Source organism: Zophobas morio, unplaced genomic scaffold, assembly GCF_036711695.1.
Source record: "Zophobas morio isolate AGI-343-1 ecotype UQ-CSIRO unplaced genomic scaffold, CSIRO_AGI_Zmor_V1 ptg000021l, whole genome shotgun sequence".
NCBI classification, from domain to species: domain Eukaryota; kingdom Metazoa; phylum Arthropoda; class Insecta; order Coleoptera; family Tenebrionidae; genus Zophobas; species Zophobas morio.
This window is the reverse complement of record NW_026972126.1, coordinates 26,638,145-26,659,601: the sequence shown is the minus strand read 5'-3', so window position 1 is coordinate 26,659,601 and position 21,457 is coordinate 26,638,145. Positions and strand designations below refer to the sequence as shown.

The window sequence follows — 21,457 nt, the reverse complement described above, 5'->3', positions numbered from 1 at the left end:
AGACATCGACACATTTATTTATTCAAAGTATTTAACAAAATATACAAATGATAGAGTGAGAAACCGATCGCCCCCACGAGAATAACGATCTGCATGTACTTCATTTTCGTACAGTATAAAATAATATCCATGTTGACGTTTACGCTACGACGGGATTGTCGCTAGTGAGGGTCTTCTTCACCACGTGCACTTTGCGGTTAGACAAGCAGATGACGTAGCAGTGTTTGTCGTAGGTGATCGAGAGTTTCTTGAAACTTTCGTCGGGGAATGCAGCCTTGTCTACGTACGACGTTAGGTTTATTAAACCCATTATAATAACAGCCGCTTTTTCGTCATTCTCCAGGTCGCCGGACGAGGCCAAAACAGCCCCTTCTTCGTTCAGGAGAAGATAACCTGTTTGACCCGGAATTCGATCCATTGTTAACCTATACAAAATGAGGTTAGGCGGAATTTTGGTCGAGGGGGCACTTACGCTTCGGCTGCAGACTCCGAGCCAAACTGTTCATGTTAAATTTACGACTTTAGGTTGTGTTCGGGTCGCCACAGCCGATAAATGTCACTTGTCAGTTTGACAGTTCTCGCTGCCTCGAATTCCCACGAGTTCGAAAAAGCAACACATAACCATTGTTTAAGTCGGTTTAAGTATATTATAGTTGGACAACCTAATACAAATTTTACTTCGCCTAAATAGTGAGCTTTAGGACAAGGAATCTAAGGGACGTGGGACAAATTTTTCGTCAACGCGCATTTTCACTACAGTGAGCCAACGTATTAGGTTTATTTTACTCTAAATCAGATGGCGCCATCAAACATTAGCAAAGACAAACACCCTTCACTCTGCTCTTATACGAGGAATTATCCATAAATCCATAATTAACATTGTTCCGTAAACAGTAATGTGTATAAACATATACGTACAAAATGTGAAAATATGCTTGACATAAAAAATATGAAGCAACGCGTTGTAACGTGATACGAAAGAATTGAATTTAAATGCATTTGACTCCTATTTTTATTTGACTATATCTGAAGACTGACAGAAACTTTCCAAGGGTTTTTAAACTGGTATAATTGTTTAGTTTTACAAGATTAAAGTAAAACAAGATTTTAAGTAAAATGTAGATTCGTGGTTTTACAAAAATATTAACACAAAATGAAAATATATGTTCAAAGTAAATAACAGAATGACATAAACTTTCGGCGTTAACATTACAAATAATTTCAAGAGAGAAAAAAACGCATTAAGAACTTAAGAGGCATGTTTGTAATATCGAGTTGTTAAAGGCTGCTTTGAAGACTGTTTGTTTCTATGAAAAACAATTTCTGTTATCGGACAAAAATACGAGATAACTCATTGTTTCTTGAACTAGTTTCCGTAACTTCTAAAATTTAAAAAGGATACGCCGTTCTGCTGTAATAAAACCTAGAATAAGGTCAAAATCACACTAATATTACATCTGATTTTGTTAACCACATGAATATAATTTATATTAAAATAAGTTACAGACATTGTTTGAAATGTTTATTATAGTTCGAAAACAAGATAAAATAAATAAATAAATAAATAAAATGTGCAGTTTATAAACTTCAGAATTTTAGTAAAAATATAATCATGTTTGAAGCTTTATTTTGTCTGTTCGATTTTATTGGGTGTGTTGGGCCCCTCTCGGGATATAACATCGACATGAGTGCACCGACCCAACGTTCTTCAACCGATGGGATGATTTATTACTTCCGTTATGCTGGCCCTACACACAGCGATTTGGTTTTCAGATTTTCGGCTAGATCTGCACAGTGACATAGAGTATTTTGTTCACGCGAGCATCAAAAATATTACCCCGAAAGCACTTCTTCAAGTGTTATTTTTTTTAAGATGTCATATTTGTCAGCGTTTCCAAAATTTTCTTCTTTGCACAGGTCAACTAATTTTTCGTAAACCGCATTTTAAAATTTTTGTTATTGTATTTTTTACTTTTTAATTTTCTAAGGCATGAAAAAAGCCCATATAGGTTTCTATGAATTTATTAACGAAATCAACTGATAACTTGCGCGCCATTTTGTGTTAATTAACACCAATAGTGATTATGATAATTTTATAATTATCATTTTAATGAAATTGTGTTCTTCACTTCGCGAACGACAGCAAACAATTTAAAATTACCGCTAGTCAAGCACCTGAAAATCCATCTCTCCCAAATATGTCTTTCTTGGCACGATTTGTAATCCGAAGTCTCCCTCCACATGCAATTTTTCGTCGCCTGAGAACTTGTTTGATCTACAGACCAAAGCACACTCAGGCCAATATCGGCTTTAAGCGATTTATCTATAAACCGATATTCGTTAGAATTGATGTGATACACATCCACTACGAGGAACTAACCCATTTCGACCATTGGACTTTACAACGAATAAGTGAACAAAGTTCTTGAACAACTTAACGATTTAATACATAATGTTCCCGAATGACAAAATTTACATTTCAAATTGTATTATCAAATGGTAAAACACTCACCAAAATTTGTCACGAACAATGAAATGACGCAATCTCCAAATTTTACAATAGTAAAATTGTAGTTTGGCCCCGTTTACGGTTTATGCATCCGTGTCGAGTTTTCACCTTAGACGTCAAGATTTTTGGAAAAAAAAATCAACATTTTCCAATTTATAATGTTATGTATTTAAATTTTAAAAAGTAGAATAGTCCTGATCTTGTGATTTATACCTAAATACGCTATTGGGATTTTTCGGCTTGTCGATTTCTCGATTTTTCGACTTTAAATGTCTCAATTTTTCAATATTTCAATTTTGGGCTTTTCCGATTCCTCCATTCCTTAAATTTTCTATTTCTCGATTTTTTTATTTTTCGATTTCTCAATCTTACGATGTTTCAATGATACGATTTCTCAATTTTTGTCCTCTTCAATTTTACGGTTTTTAAATATTTCGATTTTTCAATTTTTCAAATTTTCACGTTTCTAAATTTTCAGTTTGCCGACTTCTAAAGTATTTTTTTTATTTGTCCATTTCTGGATTTCCTAAAGTTTCGATTTTTCACATCTTCAATTCCTCAATTTTTCGATTTTTTAAGATTACGATTTCTCAATTTTGCTTTTTTAGCTTTTCGATTTCTCAATTTTCCAATTTTTTAATTTCTCAATTTTTTGAATATTTCTTTCAGTTATGAGATTTTTCAATATTTCAATTTTTCGATTTTTCGATTTTTGAATTGATGGATTTTTTTTGATTTCTCGCTTTTTTCCTTTTTGGATTTTCAATTTATTGTAAACTTTAGATTTTTCAATTCTGGGACTGTTTAATGCTTCGATTTCTCAATTTTTAAACTTTTCGATGTTTTAATATTTCATTTTTTAAAATTCTAGGTTTTTCGATATCTCGAGTTTTCAGTTCTTCTATATTTCAATTTTTCATTTTTCGATTTTTTGAATTTTAATTTTTGATTTTCCAGTTTGACTTTTTTAAAATTTTTCGATTATTCAATTTTTTAATTTCTCAATTTATCGAATTCAGATGTTTCGTTGTTTTGATTGTTCAATTTCTCAGTTTTTCAATTTTTAACTTTCCTTTTCGGCTTCCGACTCCTCAATTCTCGATCCTCCGATTTTTCGATTTCTCGAAATCTCAGTTTTTGAATTTTTCGATGTTTCGATTTTTGGATTTCTCGGTTTTTCGATTTTTTTCTTTTGAGCTTTTCAATTTCTGGATTTTCCAATTTTTCAATGCCCCGATTTTTCAATTTTTCAAATTGAATTGGATCTCTCGATTCTTCAATTTTGCGATATTTTAATTATTCATTGTTTTAAATTTTAGTTTTTTCGATTTCTCGATTTTTTGACTTTTCAGTTCTTCAGTATTTAAATTTTTGAATTTTTCAAATTTTTGCGTTAAATTTTCAGTTTTCTGATTTCTCAATTAATCTATTTTTGATTTTCCCACTTCTCAAAATTTCGATTTTTCAGTTCTTCAATTCTTCGATTTTTCGACTTCGCTTTATTGGTTTGTCGATTTCTCAATTTTTGGATATTTCTTTCAGTTTTGATATTTTTCAATTCTTCGATTCTTTCATTTTTCGATTTCAAGATTTTTCTATTTTTTATTTTTGGATTTTCGGTTTTTTGTTTTTTATTTCAATTTCTCAATTTTTCAACTTTTCCATATTTTAATTTTTAAATTTCTAGATTTTTCGGTTTCTCGAGTTTCCAGTTCTATATTTTAATTTTTTAAATTTCCGAATTTTTAAATTTTTTGAGATCTCAATTTATTGAGATTCGGATGTTTCGATGTTTTGATTATTCAATCTCTCGCTTTATCAATTTTTCCATATTTAAGTTTTCGATTTTTCGATTTTGGCCTATTTCGGTTTCTCAATTTTTTGATTTTTCGACTCCTCGATTTTTTTGTCTTTTGATTTTTCGATTTCTCGATGTCTCAATTTTTGAATTTTACAATGTTTCGATTTTTCGATTTGTTGGTTTTTCGATTTTTTGCTTTTCGGTTTCTCGATTTTTCGATGTTTCGATTTTTGGTTTATCCGATTTTTCAATTGTCCAATTCGACTTCTCGATTCGTTGATTTTTCAGTTCTTCAATTTTTCTATTATTTAGGTTTTTGTTTTTCACTTTTTCGATTTTTTAAGTTTGCGATTTTTAGACTCTGCTTATTTGACTTTTCTGTTTCTCAATTTGTTAATTTCCTGATTTTTTGATATTTCGTTCAATTTTGTGATTTTTCAGTTTTTCGATTTCTCAATTTTAACTTTTCAATTTTTAAATTATTAATTTTTTTCGATTTTTTGAGTTTTCAGTTCTTCTATATTTCAATTTTTCAATTTCTCGATTTTACAATTTTTCCATATTTGAATTTTTTAGTGTTTTAAATTTTCGATTTCGAGGATTTACTGCGTCACAGTTGTCATCAGTCATTACTCATAAAGAACGATTATTGCTGTGCGTTAAAATGCCTACATACTGATAAGCACGTACATACAAGACACATTTAAGGCTGTTTTAAGTCTGCTAGATATAATTTTTGCAATTTTAAATTTATTTCTTGATGTCTAAATCGTATATATTTAAATGGTGATGAATATTTTGTGATACAATCTTAGGATAAAATGCATTTTAGTTTCAAAGATAATATGTATTTAATGATTTGACTACTCTTAATAAAAAAAAATACGTAAGAAGATGTTCATATTGAATTAATTTGGTGTTCATAGTTTGATGATAACTCATAGTTATTCTGGAGGCAATTTAGATGACTTGTTACTTATTAATTAAAGTAGTGGTCGTTTAATTTCGTACCTTTAAAGTGGACGAAGGGACGCATATTTGTTAGCCATGCAGTTCATGGATAATAGGTATACCGCGATAATATTAAATTTTTGTTACCTTAACCTTGAAACAGGTATGCACTACATATACATATATTACATATATGTAAAGTCTTCAACACGTACGTTTGCTTATTTTGTGACTGCTCCCCGTACAACGTAGTGATTAATACGTCCGTTTACTACCTTATCGACATCACGTGCTTACGGACTATTTTTACCCCCTTTCGTAAGGTACCGCCACTTCATAGTGAAGCGAGTGAGATGTAAAATATATATTCATTCTTTTCTACATGGGAAAGTGATTGTCCGTATAGGTTGTCCAACTATAATATACTTAAACAATGACTTAACTGAGTGTTTTGTCGTAAAATCACAAAACCGCGCACAAACAAAATGACAGGTGGGAGTTTTCGCCACTAGATGGCGACAATAAAGCAACCTTTAAGATAAATGCGGTATAATTGCGTAACAAAAAAGTAACTATGCTTATCGTAAAAATATCAATCACAATCTATTCAACAAAAAATAACTGCATGATTAATATGAGATTTGTTTGATGAGTAAATCTAAGTTACATAATAAAACGCTACGTTCGAGGAGGCTGCGCCGCTCAGTGACCAATCCAGTCCGTGATTTTGACGTTGTGCCTCCCGCTCTACAGTATTAAAATTGCAAGTGACTTGTCCCACAAAAGCACTGGATTCGTAATACTGGAAATTAAAAGCACCTAAAACATTTGCACATTGAGATTCACGTCAGGAATGTCCAAGCAATATCACAGATTTTTCTAAAGACGCGAAAGTTGAAAATTTTCAACCAAAAAAAAACAATAATAAAAATTTGGGACAAACAAGATTGGCAGCATCGTTTGATATTTCGGTGACTAGACTTCAGCACATGCCCAAGAACTTATCGATGATCTCTCTGAGCGGCAAGATCTCCTCGACGTGCACCGGCGGCTTGGACTGCGCCCTCAGAATATTCCAATCGCGCATTTTCAGAGTGTACAAAATCACGTTCGACTGATCGCACAGCTTCGAGTACACGTTGATCAGCCCCCGGTAGTCGTACTCGAAGCCCGAGTACGTCTCCCCGAACAAGTTCATGTTGATCTCCATCGAACGCATGTAGAGTTTCTCGGCGTCATGGTGCCGCTTCATGTGGTAGTTGTAAAGGGACGCCAGATGCCCGATACTTAACCCCACTTCGTAGTCGGCGCTCCCCAGCAACTCCTCCTTGATGGCTATGGCTTTCAAGTGCATCGCTTCGGCCTGCTCGAACTGACGCATACTTTGGTACAGCCGCCCCAGATTCCCGTAGTGCTTAGCCGTTTGCACGTTCTTCTCCCCGAAGGCTTTGCGAGACAGAGTTAACGCAGTCTGGTGCAGTTCTTCAGCCTCTATTAGGAATTTTTCTTGTAGATGGGAGTTGTTACCCTCGCGCATGTCCAACGCGATTTCCTCGAGGATGAGCGCCTTCACGCGCTTCGCGGACGCCAACATTAGGTGGTTGCTGGGCAAAATGCGCTCCATGAGACGAATCGAGCGGTCCGCGTTTTCCCTAAAACAAAATCGGTGCCCCCGCAGGGATACGCCACTGGAATTACTGTCATTATTCATAACACTAAATCCCAACAAAAGTCACCAGATCTAGTTGCTTAGTACGACGCGATTGGCAACACTGCGTTTGACAGATTTTGAACTTTCAAATTTCTTTCATTAATTTTAGTTTTTGGGGGCTTACCTCGCGGCGTAGAACCTCCCCGAGCTGTACTCGTTGACGTAGAGCGCGTACGCCATGTCCTCGTGTGCCAACGCCAGGTGGATATTATTTTTTTCGAAGACGTCCATTCGAATCTGTAGCGACCTCTCGTAGACCTTGACGCTCTCCTGAATCGAGTCAAAATTGAGTAAGTAGAACCCGTAATCGAGTAAAGTGTCTGAGAAATGTGGGTGACCGTCGATTTCGTAGATCTCAGACGCTAGGTTAACCGCTTGACGGATGAGAAGGCCTGCTTGGTTGAAACGACGCTTGACGACGCAAGCCCTGGAGGCCTGTCTCAAGACTTCTATTATAATCCTGGAACCACCACCTGTAATCCGTGTCTCTCTCGGTCCCCCCTTACCTAGGTGGAAGTTTATCGTTGAGTAACATCAGCGCTTTTTTAGACCACGCAAATGATTCGTCATATTCGCTCCGGTGGAAGTAGAGAGTAGAAAAATTAGCATACAATCCGGCCAAATTAGGCACCGCGTTCATTTCCTCCAGCTTTTCGATGACTTGCAAAGCGGAAGTGAAGGTATTTTCGGCCGATTTGAACTCGCAGTAGATCGTTTCTGCGTAAATCCGTCTAAAATCGTCACGTTATTTTGGTCGTGGTCGGGTTTAGTCGTACCTGTGGTAGCACTGCAGGCACTTCCGCAAAACCTCCGCCGTCTGCGCCTGCTTCCTGCACAGCTCCTCGGTTATTGTCAGGATCTTGATACTGTAGTCGTACCAGCCCCCTTCGTTGAAAAAACTGCCCACTTGAATCCCCACGCTGACGGCCTTTTCCGGGTCTTTGTGTACGTATTTGGAAAAGTCCTGGATGAGCTCGTCGGGGACGTTCGAGCCGTGGTTGATCAAGCCTTGAAAACTCTTTAGTAGCTTCACGCGCTTGTGTTTTATCGTCAGCATTCGAATGAAAACTTCCAGTTCGCTGAATTCCACAGCGAGAAGGCACGACCGTTTCTCGAGGAACATCTACAACGATCTGATTAGGCTAAGTTTAAATAAAGACGCACTTACTGTGTAATAAAAATCGAAGAGGACATTGTCTGGAAGGGATCTGAACTCTTTTTTGCAAAATTTACACACTGTAACACAATCTTTGACAGCTAGTTTGACGCAGATGTCGTAAAGAGACGGGGGGCTTTTCATTTTTGGGGGGACTTCGACGGCTGCGGGGACAATATTGGACTACTTTTAATTGGCCTAATCACAACATTAATAGCAGCTGATAACACTGAATAACATTGACCAGCTGAGAATACAAACACTGCAGATTTCTAGGTTATCGACGACAAGTGACGACACAGCGCGACCTAGCGGAAATGGACTTTATAAATTACGAATCGTATTAAGAAATCAATATTATTATTGAACAACAAACAAAAATAACGTATGAGTAATTACATTTATACATACAAATAATGGCTTATACTGTATTATAAAATATATTAGTGAAGTGAGCCTATAAAATATTCGTACTTTTGGTTACTAGATTTGTTGGGCGCCGGAGAAATCGTACGAGCCCCCTTGCGACGACGACCGCGGCACGGTCCTATCGATGTCTTCGTAACTAGACTGCTGCTGGTTGCCCCCGAACAACCCCGACAGCGCCCCTATTAACACTCGCATTAGTAAAAATAAAAAAAAATCGCTTCAATCCGCACCTTCCGAGCCAGACCTCTCCTCTAAATTCTTAATTAAAACAATAGTACTAAAAGGCCGAATTATTAAGTGTAAGATACACATGGCTGCAGAAAATTTCTCTCGTGCGGCTGCCGCACCACTCGGATAACTCATAACCAACAACAAAATGTCTAGGAATATGGAAACCCCATTAACTACGATTGCCTGCAAACGATTTTATAAAAACTAAACAATCAAGTTGCGCTTTCACCATTTGCATCGGTTCCTCGCTGTCTGGCTGATATATACTCCAAACGAGGAACAGTATGAGAAAGAAATTGTAAAACAGAAAAGCCGAGGAGCTCCAATACCCCATCGAACTGAGGGCGATGAAAACAAAATGCGCTAAAAACAAAACCTAAAAAATTTATTAAATGGGGCTGACACTTGCGAAGCACGCACCTTCAAGTTAAAGTTTCTTATAGGCGGCAAAGACGGCATTTTATTCAAATTATTACGTCTAATTCTATCAACAAAATTAAAAATCCAAAATAAACTTGTCACTTTGACATTACTTATGTCAAATCGAGGTACCAACCGTTTTCGGTTTTCACGATATAGATTCCTAACTTACCGACTTCAACCCGATTGACGTAAGGTTTGAGGTTATGTTCGTTACGTTTACAAGATTCCAAAACATAACAATCCCCCGAAGGTGAAACCACCACAAGGTATAAAATTAAATTAAACCAACCCCCGCTTTTATTTAAACATAACCACAATGGCAACTCACACGTCACCTAAGTACAAAGCGCTAACTTTACAGAGGACATTTATCCAGGATTTCCTTTCCAGGGAAACTAATTTGGGTCCCCGACCTCGTCACGCTATCAGAGGCTATAATACACGCACTCTCGAGCACCTTTGCCATCGGAAGGTCGGGCTTAGTGGCCAACAAAAACGCAAAAGCCCCAATAAATGCATCCCCAGCTCCTGTGGAATCCACGCACCGGACACTGGGACAACTAAGGTACAAACACTCAGTTTTATCCACGTAGAGGGTCCCTTGCGCCCCCAGAGTCAACACGACGCTTTTACACCCCTTGGAAAGTAAAAACCTGGCAGCTGTTTCGGCCTCCCTACAAAGTGAAACTCAAAACCATGATTAAAAAACAAAACAACGAATACTTTTTTGTTGTCACTGGTAGTCCTGTGAACAGCTCAGCTTCAGTTTCGTTTACACAAAAAATCGTCGGTAGTGTTAAAATCCGTGCGTCGTAGTCACTGAGCCCTGGCGCTCCATTTAAAACCGACACCTAAAACACCCCTTCAATGTCACTCTGTAACCACGTCCCGCTTACCCCTTCACACAACTCCAGAGCCCTAACCGCGACTTCCACTGAGGTTTCTAGTTGTAAAACTAGTACGGCAGCCGCACTTATCTCACTTTTCGCTTTTTCCACGTCTAGGGGGCTCAGTTGAGTGTTGGCCCCCGCCACTATCACGATTTGGTTGTCGCCGGTTTCAGCCACCGTGATTTGCGCAATCCCGCTTGAAAAATTCGGCGTCTTTTGGACATATTTAGTTTCAACTTTTTGTTCTTTTAAGTTGGCGATGTATTTGTCGCCCCATAAGTCCTCGCCGACCTGGAATACCCGTTTTAGAAAAGTAGTGACAAAGGGGGGGTAGTACTCGAGCCACTAGAGTCGTTTGGCCCCCTAGTTTGGCAGCAGCGACGCACTGATTGGCCCCTTTTCCTCCAAAGTTCGTAACGAACTGAGTGCCGTGAATAGTTTCACCCTTTTGAGGGAGACGTGGCGCATAACTAAGAACACAATTTGTAGTTTGTGGGGGCGCGAAATGGGGTTTACCTGACGAAATCAATCATGCAAGACCCCACAACTACGATAGATTGGGACGTCATTTTGAGTTTGTTGTGTTATCTGTGGGTTATCTCAATGACCTCGCACGAGTGGGGTAAGTAGGGGAATTACGCGCGAAGATCTAAATCTGGTGTTTGTTATCCCAAATGTGGATGGGGAGTGACATAACCTAAAAACCGATAGTTAGAATTTGGGGTAAAGGCACAAAATCGATGAATTGGGTACTTGGTAGCCATTTGGGTGCCGGTTTTTGCGTTTTTGTGTGTTCAATACAACCACTTTGATGGAAATTGTCTGGAAAAGTTTGACTGAAAGTGACATTTGACGGCGACGGTGGCGCCCTCTGACACTCTTTTTCGCTCATTTTTTATTTCCGAAGCTGTAATTAGTGTAATTATGGTGTAATTTCATAACAAGACGAGCAGCTCGTGCCTTTTACGATAATCTAGTGGGGAAAATTGCGTTTTTCCGAGTTTTCGCGTATTTTCGCTGGCGGTGCAGCGCCCTCTGCCAGTTGTCACTTGTCAACTTGTTGCGCATCTGTCATTGCCCTAACCTCCAACTTTATTTATTTTCACTGCAAATATGAGTCATGGCTAAATTTCCGAATTTCCTAATAATCGCGGTTTTGTTATCAGCGGTAAAGTGTACGGACGTTGGTGCATGTTTGAGCGAAAATCCGTGCGTCTGCGACATCGACGAATACAACAAAATCGACTTGACGCAAGTGGCGCAACAGCTCAAAGACGACGAATTCCTCGAAGACTTCGACGGCGCCGGCAACAGCGTCTATTTCCGGGGTTGCAAAGATGGGACTTTCAACGCCACGGCGCGCAAGTTGCACGTGAACAGCACGAATCCGGTGTTCTCGGGATCGGTGAGTCCCAGCTCTGGTTCGACTCCAACTCACGCTTTGTTGTAGCTGATGATAGTCAACACCACGTACGTGACTTTCAATTATACGAATGGAACGTTTTACAACACGACGGCGTTCAATGGGGTGCAGGTGGGGAAGAGTGCACAGATTAAGTTCACGGCGGTCGAGGGGCAGAAAAGCTCGCACCAGATCGTGTACAAGAGCGGCGAGAAGTAAGTGGTTTTGGGGGTGAAACGAGGGTTAATGGTTGGTTGCAGGGTCATCGCGAGGATCGAGTTGCTGTGTTCCGCGTACGACAAGTCGTTCATTAAACTGATTAATGCAGAGGGGACTGATGTGAGTATGGGGTTGGTTTGGTTCCGGAAAATTTTGATTTTGTTGTAGCCTACGTTGACGTTTACGTCGCGATATGCGTGCGTGATTACGCACCATCCAGGCATGAGCACGGGGTCAGTGTTCCTGCTGATATTTTTTATTTCTGTGGTAGTTTATCTTGTCGGAGGTTGCCTAATATTGTACTTTATACGGGGAGCGAGGGGGCTGGAAATGATCCCCAATATTGACTTCTGGAGGAGTTTGCCAGGACTGATGAAAGTACGTTTGTTAACTCATTGTCACCCTAATTTTAATTTTTTTTTCTAGGATGGCATTATTTTCCTCTTCAGTGGTTGCAGCCCAACCGCAATCACGACCCCCGAAACCTACGATAGAATTTAACGTTTCTTAGGTTGTTTGACTGATTGTACTTTTGTTTGTATAAATTTATAAATAAAGTTACTTAAATTAAATAGACTTTAATGTCACGTGACCCAGCCCCTTCCATCGTTAATCATATTTAAATCCTCGTCCACAACCTTGAAACTCATTATCATGACTTATCAACTTGAACAAAAAATGTGAAGTGCCCATTTGATAATGCGTGTTTAATTTTTCCATTATTACAGTAATGATAATCAGGAGATACTCAAGGCCACTTGTAGACCACGCGTGCGACATAAAGAACCATGTCCATGAAAAAAATTCTGAAAGTCATCCTCAATGGTAAGTTAGTTACAATGCAGAGGTTAAGACAGTCAGTGACCCTAAAACATTCACAGAGGTTCCAAACAAGCGCAGCTTCAGCCTCCACACTCTCTCCCCGGAGCACCGCCTACTACAAAAAACCTGTCGCGACTTTGCTGAAGCCGAGCTGAAACCAATCGCCGCGCAGCTAGACAAAGAGCACAAATTCCCAGCCCAACAAGTATAACTAGCTAATAACTACTATATTGTTACACTTGTACCAACCCCCTAGATCGAAAAAATCGGCGACTTGGGTCTGCTGAAGATCAACGTGTCGGAGCAATATGGCGGCTGCGGCCATGACACTCTCGCCGTGGCGGTGGCCGTGGAGGAAATCGCGCGTGGTTGCGGAGGCACGGGCTCCATCGTCTCCATCCACAACGCTCTATACAACGGCTTAGTCAATCGAGTCGGGACGCAGGAGCAAAAGGAGGAGTTTCTCGGACGGTTTACGGGTGGCGACTTGGGTTGCTTCGCTTTAAGCGAGCCAGGTACGTATGCCGCTTACCCACACTAGCTTGAATCTGAGTCGTAGAGGCCGGTAGTGACGTCAGTGCCGTGTCCACCACAGCGACGCTCTGCGGCGACTGCTACGTCCTCAATGGTACCAAATCATGGGTGACCAACGCCCCTGTAGGTAAAGCGGCCGTGGTTTTCGCCACCGTCGACAAAACCCTCAAACACAAAGGAATAACGGCATTCTTATTACCACTCTCGTCAAACGGGGTTACGTTAGGTAAAAAAGACGAGAAACTAGGAATTAGGGCGTCCCCCACTTGTAACTTGATTCTGGACGAAGTGGAAGTCCCCAAGGATAACGTTTTGGGTAATAGGGGTCTTCAGTGTTTACTGGTTTAGTGACTTTTGTTTTAGGGGAAGTCGGTGGGGGGTTCGTTTTGGCGATGACCCAGTTGGACTACGCGAGGGTGGGGATAGGGGCGCAGGCTTTGGGGATCGCGCAAGCCGCCTTGGAGCTCGCAGTGGCGTTTTCGAAACACAGGAAGACATTCGGACAACCCATTAGTAGTTACCAAGCGGTCAAAGTAAGATTTTAGGTTAGGGTTGAATCAGTTGGTGATTTTAGTTACGGTTGGCAGACATGGCGGTGAGGTTGGAAGCGGCGCGGTTACTAGTGTGGCGAGCGGCGGCGTTGTGTGACAGACCCGCCAAGTCCACCAAGGAGTCGTCGATGGCGAAGTTGGCGGCGAGCGAGGCGGCGACTTTTATCACACATGGGGCCATCCAGATTTTAGGGGGGATGGGGTATGTGAGCGATATGCCAGCAGAGAGACACTATCGGGACGCCAGGATCACCGAAATTTACGCAGGGGTTAACGATATCCAGAAACTTCTAATAGGGGATGCGGTCATTCAAGAAAATTAATTGGGGGTGCGTTACTTATGATATTTTTGTACACAAACAGTGATATTCATGCTTTATAAATATATTGATACAGGGGAACCAATCGTACAATATAGTATAACCAAACGAAAATCCCTAGATTATGGTTCGTTTTGGGCTTGCGACGAGTTCAATTCGTCTACATTCTTGTGATAAACCACGACTTCCTGGAAACGGGAGTTGGGTACTTTGAACTCCGAACTGACAATAGCGCGGTCGAACGGGAACCCGAAGGCGTAGTTGTCGATGTAGTTCATTCCCGTACCAACCCTATGGAAATAATAGTTCTGTTGCACCTCGGCACGTCCCGGTGCTTGGTACTTGTTCACGATGACGTAAACCTGGAAGACTTGTCCTTCGCGCTTACCCTTGGGTAACAAAAGTCGGTTCGGGAAGCCATAAAACGCCTCACTCGAGTCCAACTGGAATTGCTCAGTGTTGCCAATCGCGTCGACTACCTTTTGATACAAGTCCCTAGAAGTGGTACGATCCGGTACGAACCAATACAGCTGTCTCGAGTTTCTTTCAATCCGGTTTTCGCCCGTTTGGAGTTGGTACTTGAAGACGTCCAGTTCGATGAAATTCATACGATTTTGGTCGATTTCGATAACGCGTCCGTACTCGTCGAATTTGGGGCCCAGGTACACCCGAACTATCGCCTCTTCGCTTTTGTCCGACTTCACGCTAATTCGGTAGGTGAAAGGCTTGTGGTTGAGGCGCTGTTGCCGGATTTTCACCTTGAAAGAACCCCACGTTTCGTTTGGAGCGTTGTACACAGCGTTAGTCACATCAGAGTCGAACGAATCAAAGTACGTTAATAAGCGATCAAAGTCGACTTTTTCGACCTTCACACCAGGGAAGTAGAGCTCGTTGTAGGTGTAAGGGGGTAAATAGAGTTTGTAGAGTTGGAAGTGGAGGACGATGCGTTTGTAAAGTTGGTAGAAGGCGGGGTCACGCTGAGCCGTTTCGAAGTGTTCTAGGGCAGATGGCGCCACTTTGTATTTGTTTAGAGGTTGGTATGAGTACCCCAGGAGGTGACGGGCGTAGATTTGCCATGGTCCGTAGAAATTGGGGTGGACGGAGTCCGGGTTGGACTCGATCAAGTTACCCAGGAGGTCAATCTGGTCTGACGCTAGCAAGTCAATGTATTTGCCGTCTTTCTGTAAAAATCTGGGTTATAGGGGAGTTTAATGGTTGCAAGGTGGGGTTTACCTTGAAGATGTACCCAGCGTCGATGGAGTCCCGCAGGCGCTTTTCTATGTCCTGGATTTTTGTATAGGCGAATCCGTAGCGACTCTTGAAGGTCCAAGATTGCCCGTAATTGTAATACGTTTCGGTGAGTTTGGCGTAGTTGGGTCTGTTTGGAAAAGCCAGCCCGTTGGGGTACCGCAAAGAGGAGTAGTACCCATACTTGAAGGGTTCTTCGTAGTTGAAAAACTCGATCTCCCCTTGGTCGTTAGACAAACGTTCGAGGTAGTACCTTGCTAGAAGCTGCTGATACAAATAGTAGTACTGTTCCCCACGTCGGTCGTTTTTGAGTTTGAACTCCACCCCGTCCATCCAGAAGGGATAATAAATGTTGCAGTAGTAGTAAAAGGCGTTAAGACCAACATCTTCCAGGTAGTACGACAGCGACTGTTCTTTGTTTAAGTTGAGGTAGTACCCCGAGTAGTTGGAATAAATCGTGTACGTCTTAGTACCACCGTTGTACTGTTGTTTGTACCTCAGCGCCTTCTCTATATCCTCCCCGTTGAAAAAATAGTACGGATAAATCTCGTAAATTGGTGGCAACACAAAACCGAAAGTATCATCCCGGTGCACCAAAGCAGTCGAAAACGAATACAAAAACAACCCCTCGTTCACGTTGTTTCTAGCCCAAATTGCCGTTTTATACAGCGTGTTGAAGTCTCTAGCGTAGTAGAACAGTTTGAACAGAGTGATAGCCTGCTCCAGGTGCGCTTGATAGAATAACGAGAAGATCTCACCCCTTGGTAGCAACCCTTGTTTGTACAACCCCACGAACTTCTTCACCGCCGTGGAATTAATATAGGCGTCAATGTTGTCCTCGATCGAGTACGTCTTGGAGATTTTCAGGTGCTCGGCATCGTTGTCGGGTTGATTAATAAACTGGAAGAGGTGCAGAAGGTCGCGTTGCCGCTCCAGGAAGAGCTTGTCGGCTGAATGAGTGTTAGATTTTGGTCTTGAGGGGGTGTGGATACTTACAAACTTTGAATTTTCGTTGACCTACGCCGTATTCGGGTTCGATGGAGAGCGCGGTGCCGAGGCACACCAGAAGAATCAGAACTTTCATGGTGGTGTGCAGCTGAAAGGCGACGGTGGCTTATATAAGTCGGTGACTCCACGCTTTGATACCCTCTCTTATCTTGTTTGTTAGTTTTAAAAATACGTTGTTGTGATTGATTTTAATGAATGAGTGCGTAAACATGATAAAGGGTTGTTTTGGAGTGTCAACAGACGCTCGGTGTGTTAATGCTATGTCCGCACAGTGTGAAGAGGGGAATCGCTAAAGAAGATTTATCTCGATACATTCTTTAATTATTAAAAACATTAAGGTTAACAAGTTTGGGGAAAACTAGCGTCCGGAAAACGCTGCTTTGGTGCGTCATCTTGACTTTGGGCAAGTGTGCCACCTTATCACGTATGTCCGACCTCGCCAAGTCCCCTCTCAGACTCAACAACCTCAGCAGATGATCCTCCATGATATCGGGATACTTCTCGACGATCCGGTGCAGTTCAAACGATAACATATCGTCGTCGCTCTTGAGCACTTCCGTCAACAAAATCACAGTTTCGAAGGGATCATCACCCTCCAAACTACACAAAGTGTCCAACAACTTCCCTAACTGTTTCGCTTCTTTCACGATTTTTGCAGCCGCTTGGACACTCTCTTCGTAGGTCTTGAAAGACACCCTTTTTGATAACAGAGCGGTTAAATACCGTTTGGAAACTAAAGCACGAGCTTGATGGACGATGAATTTGTAATTAGGTTCGCTTAGTCGGTTGTAGTCTAGGAAATAATCGTCCAACGTGGCGCAAATCGTGTCTACGGGAAGAGTGGTACCCAACCAGCGCGTGTTGAACAACTCGTCGAAGTGTTTATCCAAATCCATGCACAATTCCTCTAGGAGATAGTCGCCTGCGTCGTTCCTCAACTGGATGAAAGTGGCGCGTAGTTTGCTGAAGTTCTCCCCGAGGAGTGGAGGGCTTGATGAAGTCCAGTACTGCTTCTCGAGTTGAGTACCCAATTCGTTCAATTGGAGACAGTTGTTGATGATGATGATCATGTATTGGGTGAAATAAGGGACTTGTTTTCGGTCCTCGAAGTACTTGGTTTTGAAGTCGAAGACTGCCTTCCCGTACGACTCTCCATAGTTGATGATTTGTTCGATGCTCACGATTAGTACTTTGCACGTCATTTCGGTACTGATGGTGTTGGAGACTTGGAGGTTTTGGTCGATCATTTGAAAGATGATTATGGGGGCGGCGGTACGTGAGTAGTTGTCGGAAGTGGGTTCTACGTCCGACCTCCACTCTTGTTCTTCAGAGGTTAGAGTGTTCCGCATCCATTCTATGTAGTTGGCTTCGATGTTCTTCAAGTAGTCGCTTTCTAGGTGCTCCATCACGGCTTGTGGGAGTAGAGGGCCTAAGTTTTTCGTGTGTTCGAATAAATCCGGGTGTCCTAGTAGCTCGAAACCGTGGTAGGTTTTGTTCACCCATGATAATACAGTCACGTATTCGTTACCTTGGAGCCCGTTCTGAATCACTTCTTGTAGGTGCCGCGACAACGAATTGTGGTACATTTGGATGTACTTGTCGATGATGTTGTAACGTGGGGGGAAGCAAGGTACACACAAAGTCTTCACCACTCGGAGATCCTCCAAGATTAGTTGCCGCGTCAACTCCAAGTACCGAATCAACCAGTGTTTGTTATCTTCTCGTTCGTCAACTTGCGTACCTTCGACTCTCGTCGCCACCGACTTCTCCAACACTTCGAACGCCATTTCTTTCCATTTCTTAGGCCGCCCCGGCGGCAAAAACCCCGTGAGCTTCCCCTGCTTCACCGTCTCCTGATCCGTCTTCTCCTCCCGCTCTATGATCCTCAACGCCGTCACAATCACCGTCGGCTCCTTCCTCACCGTGTTCAACGTCCGCGACAAAATCAACCTCAACTGCTTCTCCAAGATATTCGACAACGTCTCCACGTCGGCGAAATACGCCTTCAACATGCTCTTGTCGTGCGGCGACTGATTCGGCAGCTTGTGCAACTCGTACAACAAATCGTCCCTCGAGTTCTCCAAGTCGCGTAGACACTGATGCGTGTGCAGCAACTTGCCTTCGTTGATCCACTGCTTGGTCTTCTCCACGCTCTCCGGCACCGTGAAGATGTGCTTCAGGTTCTCCCTCGCCGTCACGTACTGCGAGTGCCGCATGTTCTCGTCGCGCACTTGGTTCAACTGGTTGCACAACTGGGGCACCTCCGAGAACAAGCCGAACATCTTCTTGAGGCTGGAGTCGATCTCGCGCACGTCTTCGAGGCAGCAGTGCAGCTGGTTGAGCCCGGTGCGGACGCCGTCGAGCTGCTGCTGCATGGCGGACTTGAGGAGGGCCTCCACCGAGTTTTTCTTGCGGGTGAGGCGCCGCTTGAACTGGTCCACTTTCTCGAGCTGGCCGGGCCGCTGGAACATGTTGATCACGTGCGTGGTGGCGGAGGTCTTGGCGGTGGCTTCGAGCTCCCGCATGGTGGACTTGCAGTCGGCCATAAAGGGGCTGTAGGTGGACGTAACCTAAAACGTCGGGAGGTTTTGACACTTGACAGATGTGTCAATTGTCAATCAGGTGAAGATGGGGTGTCTTGTGGGTTGCGTATTCACGATTTTTTTAATTTTCAGCGGGACTTGATAAAAAAAAACTTGCTTGACTCACGCAAACCCAGGTACAGAGATTAATTCAATGAATTTTAATCTGGAAGTGACGTTTTTAACGTTAAAAAATGCAAAACATTGTAGGGTGTTTTGTGTTTGGTTTTGTGGGGTTGGTGGTCATGCGGGATTATATAACTGGTTGCATAATCGCGCAATTTTTTTCGGTTTTTGTTGCACTTCGGGACCAATTTCCTGCCTTCGGCGCTCCACGTTATCTCTCCACCTCTCCGTTGCAAGCCCCGCCGCCTCCCCCGCTAGGACGCCGACGCGCCGTCAAAAACGTGTGATTTGCACGTCACAGTCACAGCTTTCTGTCGTGAAAGTCTTTTAAATGACCTAGACGACTCGAGCCGCTGCAAGTCGCCCTCTGCTCTCAGGAGAACACCAAAAATCTTCCTATTATCACTTCGTAAGTTACTTTAAGCCAAGATGTTGCGGTCGGTCGTCGTGCGAAGCGAACTCGTCAAAGGCACCTTGAGGAAGGCCGTTCGTGCCAACTTGGTCCGAAACCTGTCAGTCGTTATCACGAAAAGGAAAAACCACCACAGGTAGGGCCCCATTCACCCCCTTTACATAAATGGGCTATTTTTACCGAGTTTGCGTAACCATAACCTCACTTTTTTAGGAGTCTTCTGAGAGAACACAGGCCGCTGGAATGGCAGGGCCCTTCCGTCAGCTTGGCGCGGCGCTACGCAACCGACTACCCCGCGCACACGAGGGTGCTGCTGCCAGCGCTGTCCCCGACGATGGAACTAGGGACCATCATCAGCTGGGAGAAAAAGGAGGGCGACAGACTGAACGAGGGGGACTTGCTGGCGGAAATCGAAACCGATAAAGCCACCATGGGTTTCGAGACTCCAGAGGAGGGCTTCCTGGCGAAAATTTTAGTGGCGGCGGGCACCAAGGATGTCCCCATCGGGAAACTAGTCTGCGTGATTGTGGAAAACCAGGCGGACGTTGCCGCCTTTAAAGACTTCAAGGTAATTTCTTAATTACGCAATTGTGATAACTAGAACGTCAATGTTTCGTTACAGGACGACGCCGCCGCCGCGGCGCCCGCCAAGCCGGCCGCGCCACCGGCCCCCGCGCCCGCCGTCGCCGCCCCCACACCCCCTCCAGCCCCGGCGCCACCCACGGTGCCGCCGCCGTCGTCGGCCCCCAGCGACCGCGTCTACGCCAGTCCCATGGCCAAGCGGCTCGCCGAGCAGCGCAATATACGCCTCCAGGGTACAGGTACTGGACTTTACGGCTCCATAACGTCCGCAGATCTTGATAAGTTGGCGGCAGCGCCACCCCCAGGTGCTCCGGCGGCGGCGAAGGCGCCGTCAGCGCCCATGCCCGCCAACGTCCCCAGCGGCGCCCCCTACGTCGATATTCCCGTGACCGGAATGAGGGGCACCATCGCCAAGAGACTGCTGCAGTCCAAGCAGACAATACCCCACTATTACCTATCGATCGAGTGCAACGTGGACAAACTACTCAAGTTGAGGGCGCGCTTCAACAAGAAGCTGGAGAAGGAGAAGGTGAAGTTGAGTGTGAACGATTTTATTGTGAAGGCGGTGGCGATGGCGTCGAAGAAGGTGCCCGAGGCGAATTCGGCGTGGATGGACAGCGTGATCAGACAGTAAGTGCGGACATTTAATGTTAAAAAAATTAAGTTGGCAATGCATTGACAGTTATAACTGTCAAATAGCCTACTAGACAATTTTGTAAAAGTAGCCCCGTTATTTTAGGTACTCTTCTGTGGATGTTAGCGTGGCCGTGTCGACCGACCGCGGCCTACTCACCCCCATTGTGTTCGGCGCCGACTCCAAAGGCGTCATCGACATTAGTAAAATAGTTAAAGGTTTGGCGGCCAAGGCCCGCGAGGGCAAACTCCAGCCTCAGGAATTCCAAGGTGGTACCATCAGCGTGTCAAACTTAGGCATGTTCGGTGTCGATAATTTCTGTGCCATTGTAAACCCCCCACAAAGCTGTATATTGGCGGTGGGCACCACCCAGAAACGCTTGATTGCGGACGAGTCAGAGAAAGGGTAAGTCTTTAAGGGTCAATTTACGCCCAATTAACTCCCGTTTGTAGATTCAGACAAGCTGAATTCATGACGTTTACGATAAGCTGCGACCATAGAGTGGTGGACGGGGCGGTGGGTGCCCAGTGGCTGAAATGGTTGCGTTCCTTCATAGAAGACCCCGAAACGATGATCCTCTAAGTTATTATAGGTTAAGTGCGTCATTCATTTCATGAGTTCGGGAGGTGTACCGTAGCAAGTCATTTCATGTCTTCCAGAACTTGGCCGTTCGTGTAAGTCGGGATCCCTCCATCTGTATATTTTTGCATTTAAGGTTGAGTTTACGCGAGGGGAACGGTTTTGGAGGATACATTTCCTGTTCATTTATCGTTTGTCGCGTTGTGGAGACTTCAGAATATCGCTCTTTATAAAAGTTGGCATTCTTTGTTGAAAACTGTATTTATGTATTTAAGTATAAATAAAACTATTGTACATAGAGCGCGGCGTTTTTGCATAACCCCGACCCGGTGTGTGT

At 43.3% G+C, this 21,457-nt stretch overlaps 9 protein-coding genes across 11 annotated transcripts; 3 read left to right on the top strand and 6 right to left on the bottom strand.

The window, feature by feature from the left end:
- On the bottom strand, nucleotides 1–581 carry LOC135132041 (ragulator complex protein LAMTOR4 homolog). The gene is made up of 2 exons (XM_064059960.1): nucleotides 473–581; nucleotides 1–425 (listed from the first exon to the last, which is right to left on the bottom strand). Exon 2 carries the CDS (start codon nucleotides 416–418, stop codon nucleotides 140–142), a length of 279 nt encoding a protein of 92 aa, XP_063916030.1. The 5' UTR covers nucleotides 419–425; nucleotides 473–581; the 3' UTR covers nucleotides 1–139.
- Nucleotides 582–5,793: 5,212 nt separating this feature from the next.
- Nucleotides 5,794–8,416, bottom strand: LOC135132031 (amyloid protein-binding protein 2). Its single transcript, XM_064059946.1, has 5 exons — nucleotides 8,141–8,416; nucleotides 7,749–8,095; nucleotides 7,479–7,703; nucleotides 7,097–7,432; nucleotides 5,794–6,913 (listed from the first exon to the last, which is right to left on the bottom strand). The coding sequence occupies exons 1-5, from the start codon at nucleotides 8,270–8,272 to the stop codon at nucleotides 6,244–6,246; spliced, it is 1,710 nt and encodes a 569-aa protein (XP_063916016.1). The 5' UTR covers nucleotides 8,273–8,416; the 3' UTR covers nucleotides 5,794–6,243.
- Nucleotides 8,417–8,471: 55 nt separating this feature from the next.
- Nucleotides 8,472–9,340, bottom strand: LOC135132040 (type-1 angiotensin II receptor-associated protein). Its single transcript, XM_064059959.1, has 4 exons — nucleotides 9,209–9,340; nucleotides 9,018–9,164; nucleotides 8,788–8,971; nucleotides 8,472–8,736 (listed from the first exon to the last, which is right to left on the bottom strand). The coding sequence occupies exons 1-4, from the start codon at nucleotides 9,245–9,247 to the stop codon at nucleotides 8,612–8,614; spliced, it is 495 nt and encodes a 164-aa protein (XP_063916029.1). The 5' UTR covers nucleotides 9,248–9,340; the 3' UTR covers nucleotides 8,472–8,611.
- Nucleotides 9,341–9,490: 150 nt separating this feature from the next.
- LOC135132037 (ribokinase-like) lies at nucleotides 9,491–10,955 on the bottom strand. The gene is made up of 6 exons (XM_064059956.1): nucleotides 10,855–10,955; nucleotides 10,618–10,798; nucleotides 10,439–10,571; nucleotides 10,108–10,392; nucleotides 9,935–10,062; nucleotides 9,491–9,885 (listed from the first exon to the last, which is right to left on the bottom strand). Exons 2-6 carry the CDS (start codon nucleotides 10,668–10,670, stop codon nucleotides 9,567–9,569), a joined length of 918 nt encoding a protein of 305 aa, XP_063916026.1. The 5' UTR covers nucleotides 10,671–10,798; nucleotides 10,855–10,955; the 3' UTR covers nucleotides 9,491–9,566.
- On the top strand, nucleotides 9,686–14,030 carry LOC135132036 (short-chain specific acyl-CoA dehydrogenase, mitochondrial-like). Of its 2 annotated transcripts, XM_064059955.1 has the most exons (7): nucleotides 9,686–9,776; nucleotides 12,451–12,547; nucleotides 12,604–12,749; nucleotides 12,801–13,059; nucleotides 13,104–13,394; nucleotides 13,442–13,611; nucleotides 13,653–14,030. In XM_064059955.1, the coding sequence occupies exons 2-7, from the start codon at nucleotides 12,511–12,513 to the stop codon at nucleotides 13,950–13,952; spliced, it is 1,203 nt and encodes a 400-aa protein (XP_063916025.1). In that variant the 5' UTR covers nucleotides 9,686–9,776; nucleotides 12,451–12,510; the 3' UTR covers nucleotides 13,953–14,030. The 2 variants fall into 2 exon arrangements, with proteins under 2 accessions (XP_063916025.1, XP_063916024.1); XM_064059954.1 differs by lacking the exon at nucleotides 9,686–9,776 and having other exon boundaries at nucleotides 12,368–12,547.
- On the top strand, nucleotides 11,104–12,294 carry LOC135132039 (uncharacterized). Its single transcript, XM_064059958.1, has 5 exons — nucleotides 11,104–11,506; nucleotides 11,552–11,718; nucleotides 11,764–11,842; nucleotides 11,891–12,100; nucleotides 12,149–12,294. The coding sequence occupies exons 1-5, from the start codon at nucleotides 11,222–11,224 to the stop codon at nucleotides 12,221–12,223; spliced, it is 816 nt and encodes a 271-aa protein (XP_063916028.1). The 5' UTR covers nucleotides 11,104–11,221; the 3' UTR covers nucleotides 12,224–12,294.
- On the bottom strand, nucleotides 13,998–16,315 carry LOC135132025 (hexamerin-like). The gene is made up of 3 exons (XM_064059941.1): nucleotides 16,194–16,315; nucleotides 15,183–16,147; nucleotides 13,998–15,130 (listed from the first exon to the last, which is right to left on the bottom strand). The coding sequence occupies exons 1-3, from the start codon at nucleotides 16,279–16,281 to the stop codon at nucleotides 14,072–14,074; spliced, it is 2,112 nt and encodes a 703-aa protein (XP_063916011.1). The 5' UTR covers nucleotides 16,282–16,315; the 3' UTR covers nucleotides 13,998–14,071.
- A 189-nt stretch (nucleotides 16,316–16,504) lies between these two features.
- Nucleotides 16,505–18,882, bottom strand: Sec6 (Secretory 6). The gene has a single exon (XM_064059940.1). The coding sequence runs from the start codon at nucleotides 18,749–18,751 to the stop codon at nucleotides 16,523–16,525; it is 2,229 nt and encodes a 742-aa protein (XP_063916010.1). The 5' UTR covers nucleotides 18,752–18,882; the 3' UTR covers nucleotides 16,505–16,522.
- Nucleotides 18,883–19,060: 178 nt separating this feature from the next.
- On the top strand, nucleotides 19,061–21,420 carry Muc (midline uncoordinated). 2 transcript variants are annotated; one of them, XM_064059951.1, is made up of 6 exons: nucleotides 19,061–19,461; nucleotides 19,539–19,893; nucleotides 19,948–20,146; nucleotides 20,201–20,537; nucleotides 20,647–20,946; nucleotides 20,994–21,420. In XM_064059951.1, the coding sequence occupies exons 1-6, from the start codon at nucleotides 19,343–19,345 to the stop codon at nucleotides 21,121–21,123; spliced, it is 1,440 nt and encodes a 479-aa protein (XP_063916021.1). In that variant the 5' UTR covers nucleotides 19,061–19,342; the 3' UTR covers nucleotides 21,124–21,420. The 2 variants fall into 2 exon arrangements, with proteins under 2 accessions (XP_063916021.1, XP_063916020.1); XM_064059950.1 differs by having other exon boundaries at nucleotides 19,062–19,461; nucleotides 19,948–20,537.
- Nucleotides 21,421–21,457: the final 37 nt, after the last annotated feature.

What these genes read in the sequence shown, in the direction of transcription:
- LOC135132041 (XM_064059960.1), bottom strand. Translation starts at nt 418, where the DNA reads ATGGATCGAATTCCGGGTCAAACAGGTTATCTTCTCCTGAACGAAGAA.
- LOC135132031 (XM_064059946.1), bottom strand. Translation starts at nt 8,272, where the DNA reads ATGAAAAGCCCCCCGTCTCTTTACGACATCTGCGTCAAACTAGCTGTC. An exon ending in TCTTCGATTTTTATTACACA is followed by an intron (nt 8,096 to 8,140) that starts GTAAGTGCGTCT and finishes AGATCGTTGTAG; the next exon opens with ATGTTCCTCGAGAAACGGTC. An exon ending in GGGAGGTTCTACGCCGCGAG is followed by an intron (nt 6,914 to 7,096) that starts GTAAGCCCCCAA and finishes ATTTTGTTTTAG; the next exon opens with GGAAAACGCGGACCGCTCGA.
- LOC135132040 (XM_064059959.1), bottom strand. Translation starts at nt 9,247, where the DNA reads ATGCCGTCTTTGCCGCCTATAAGAAACTTTAACTTGAAG. An exon ending in TAAGAAACTTTAACTTGAAG is followed by an intron (nt 9,165 to 9,208) that starts GTGCGTGCTTCG and finishes TAAATTTTTTAG; the next exon opens with GTTTTGTTTTTAGCGCATTT. An exon ending in GGAGAGGTCTGGCTCGGAAG is followed by an intron (nt 8,737 to 8,787) that starts GTGCGGATTGAA and finishes GAGTGTTAATAG; the next exon opens with GGGCGCTGTCGGGGTTGTTC.
- LOC135132037 (XM_064059956.1), bottom strand. Translation starts at nt 10,670, where the DNA reads ATGACGTCCCAATCTATCGTAGTTGTGGGGTCTTGCATGATTGATTTC. An exon ending in AAACGACTCTAGTGGCTCGA is followed by an intron (nt 10,393 to 10,438) that starts GTACTACCCCCC and finishes CGGGTATTCCAG; the next exon opens with GTCGGCGAGGACTTATGGGG. An exon ending in CTACCAGTGACAACAAAAAA is followed by an intron (nt 9,886 to 9,934) that starts GTATTCGTTGTT and finishes TTCACTTTGTAG; the next exon opens with GGAGGCCGAAACAGCTGCCA.
- LOC135132039 (XM_064059958.1), top strand. Translation starts at nt 11,222, where the DNA reads ATGGCTAAATTTCCGAATTTCCTAATAATCGCGGTTTTGTTATCAGCG. An exon ending in TTAATGCAGAGGGGACTGAT is followed by an intron (nt 11,843 to 11,890) that starts GTGAGTATGGGG and finishes ATTTTGTTGTAG; the next exon opens with CCTACGTTGACGTTTACGTC. An exon ending in GTTTGCCAGGACTGATGAAA is followed by an intron (nt 12,101 to 12,148) that starts GTACGTTTGTTA and finishes TTTTTTTTCTAG; the next exon opens with GATGGCATTATTTTCCTCTT.
- LOC135132036 (XM_064059955.1), top strand. Translation starts at nt 12,511, where the DNA reads ATGTCCATGAAAAAAATTCTGAAAGTCATCCTCAATG. An exon ending in CTTCGCTTTAAGCGAGCCAG is followed by an intron (nt 13,060 to 13,103) that starts GTACGTATGCCG and finishes TCTGAGTCGTAG; the next exon opens with AGGCCGGTAGTGACGTCAGT. An exon ending in GTAGTTACCAAGCGGTCAAA is followed by an intron (nt 13,612 to 13,652) that starts GTAAGATTTTAG and finishes TGGTGATTTTAG; the next exon opens with TTACGGTTGGCAGACATGGC.
- LOC135132025 (XM_064059941.1), bottom strand. Translation starts at nt 16,281, where the DNA reads ATGAAAGTTCTGATTCTTCTGGTGTGCCTCGGCACCGCGCTCTCCATC. An exon ending in TCAACGAAAATTCAAAGTTT is followed by an intron (nt 16,148 to 16,193) that starts GTAAGTATCCAC and finishes ACACTCATTCAG; the next exon opens with CCGACAAGCTCTTCCTGGAG. An exon ending in ACGCTGGGTACATCTTCAAG is followed by an intron (nt 15,131 to 15,182) that starts GTAAACCCCACC and finishes AGATTTTTACAG; the next exon opens with AAAGACGGCAAATACATTGA.
- Sec6 (XM_064059940.1), bottom strand. Translation starts at nt 18,751, where the DNA reads ATGGCCGACTGCAAGTCCACCATGCGGGAGCTCGAAGCCACCGCCAAG.
- Muc (XM_064059950.1), top strand. Translation starts at nt 19,343, where the DNA reads ATGTTGCGGTCGGTCGTCGTGCGAAGCGAACTCGTCAAAGGCACCTTG. An exon ending in CCGCCTTTAAAGACTTCAAG is followed by an intron (nt 19,894 to 19,947) that starts GTAATTTCTTAA and finishes GTTTCGTTACAG; the next exon opens with GACGACGCCGCCGCCGCGGC. An exon ending in GCGGACGAGTCAGAGAAAGG is followed by an intron (nt 20,947 to 20,993) that starts GTAAGTCTTTAA and finishes TCCCGTTTGTAG; the next exon opens with ATTCAGACAAGCTGAATTCA.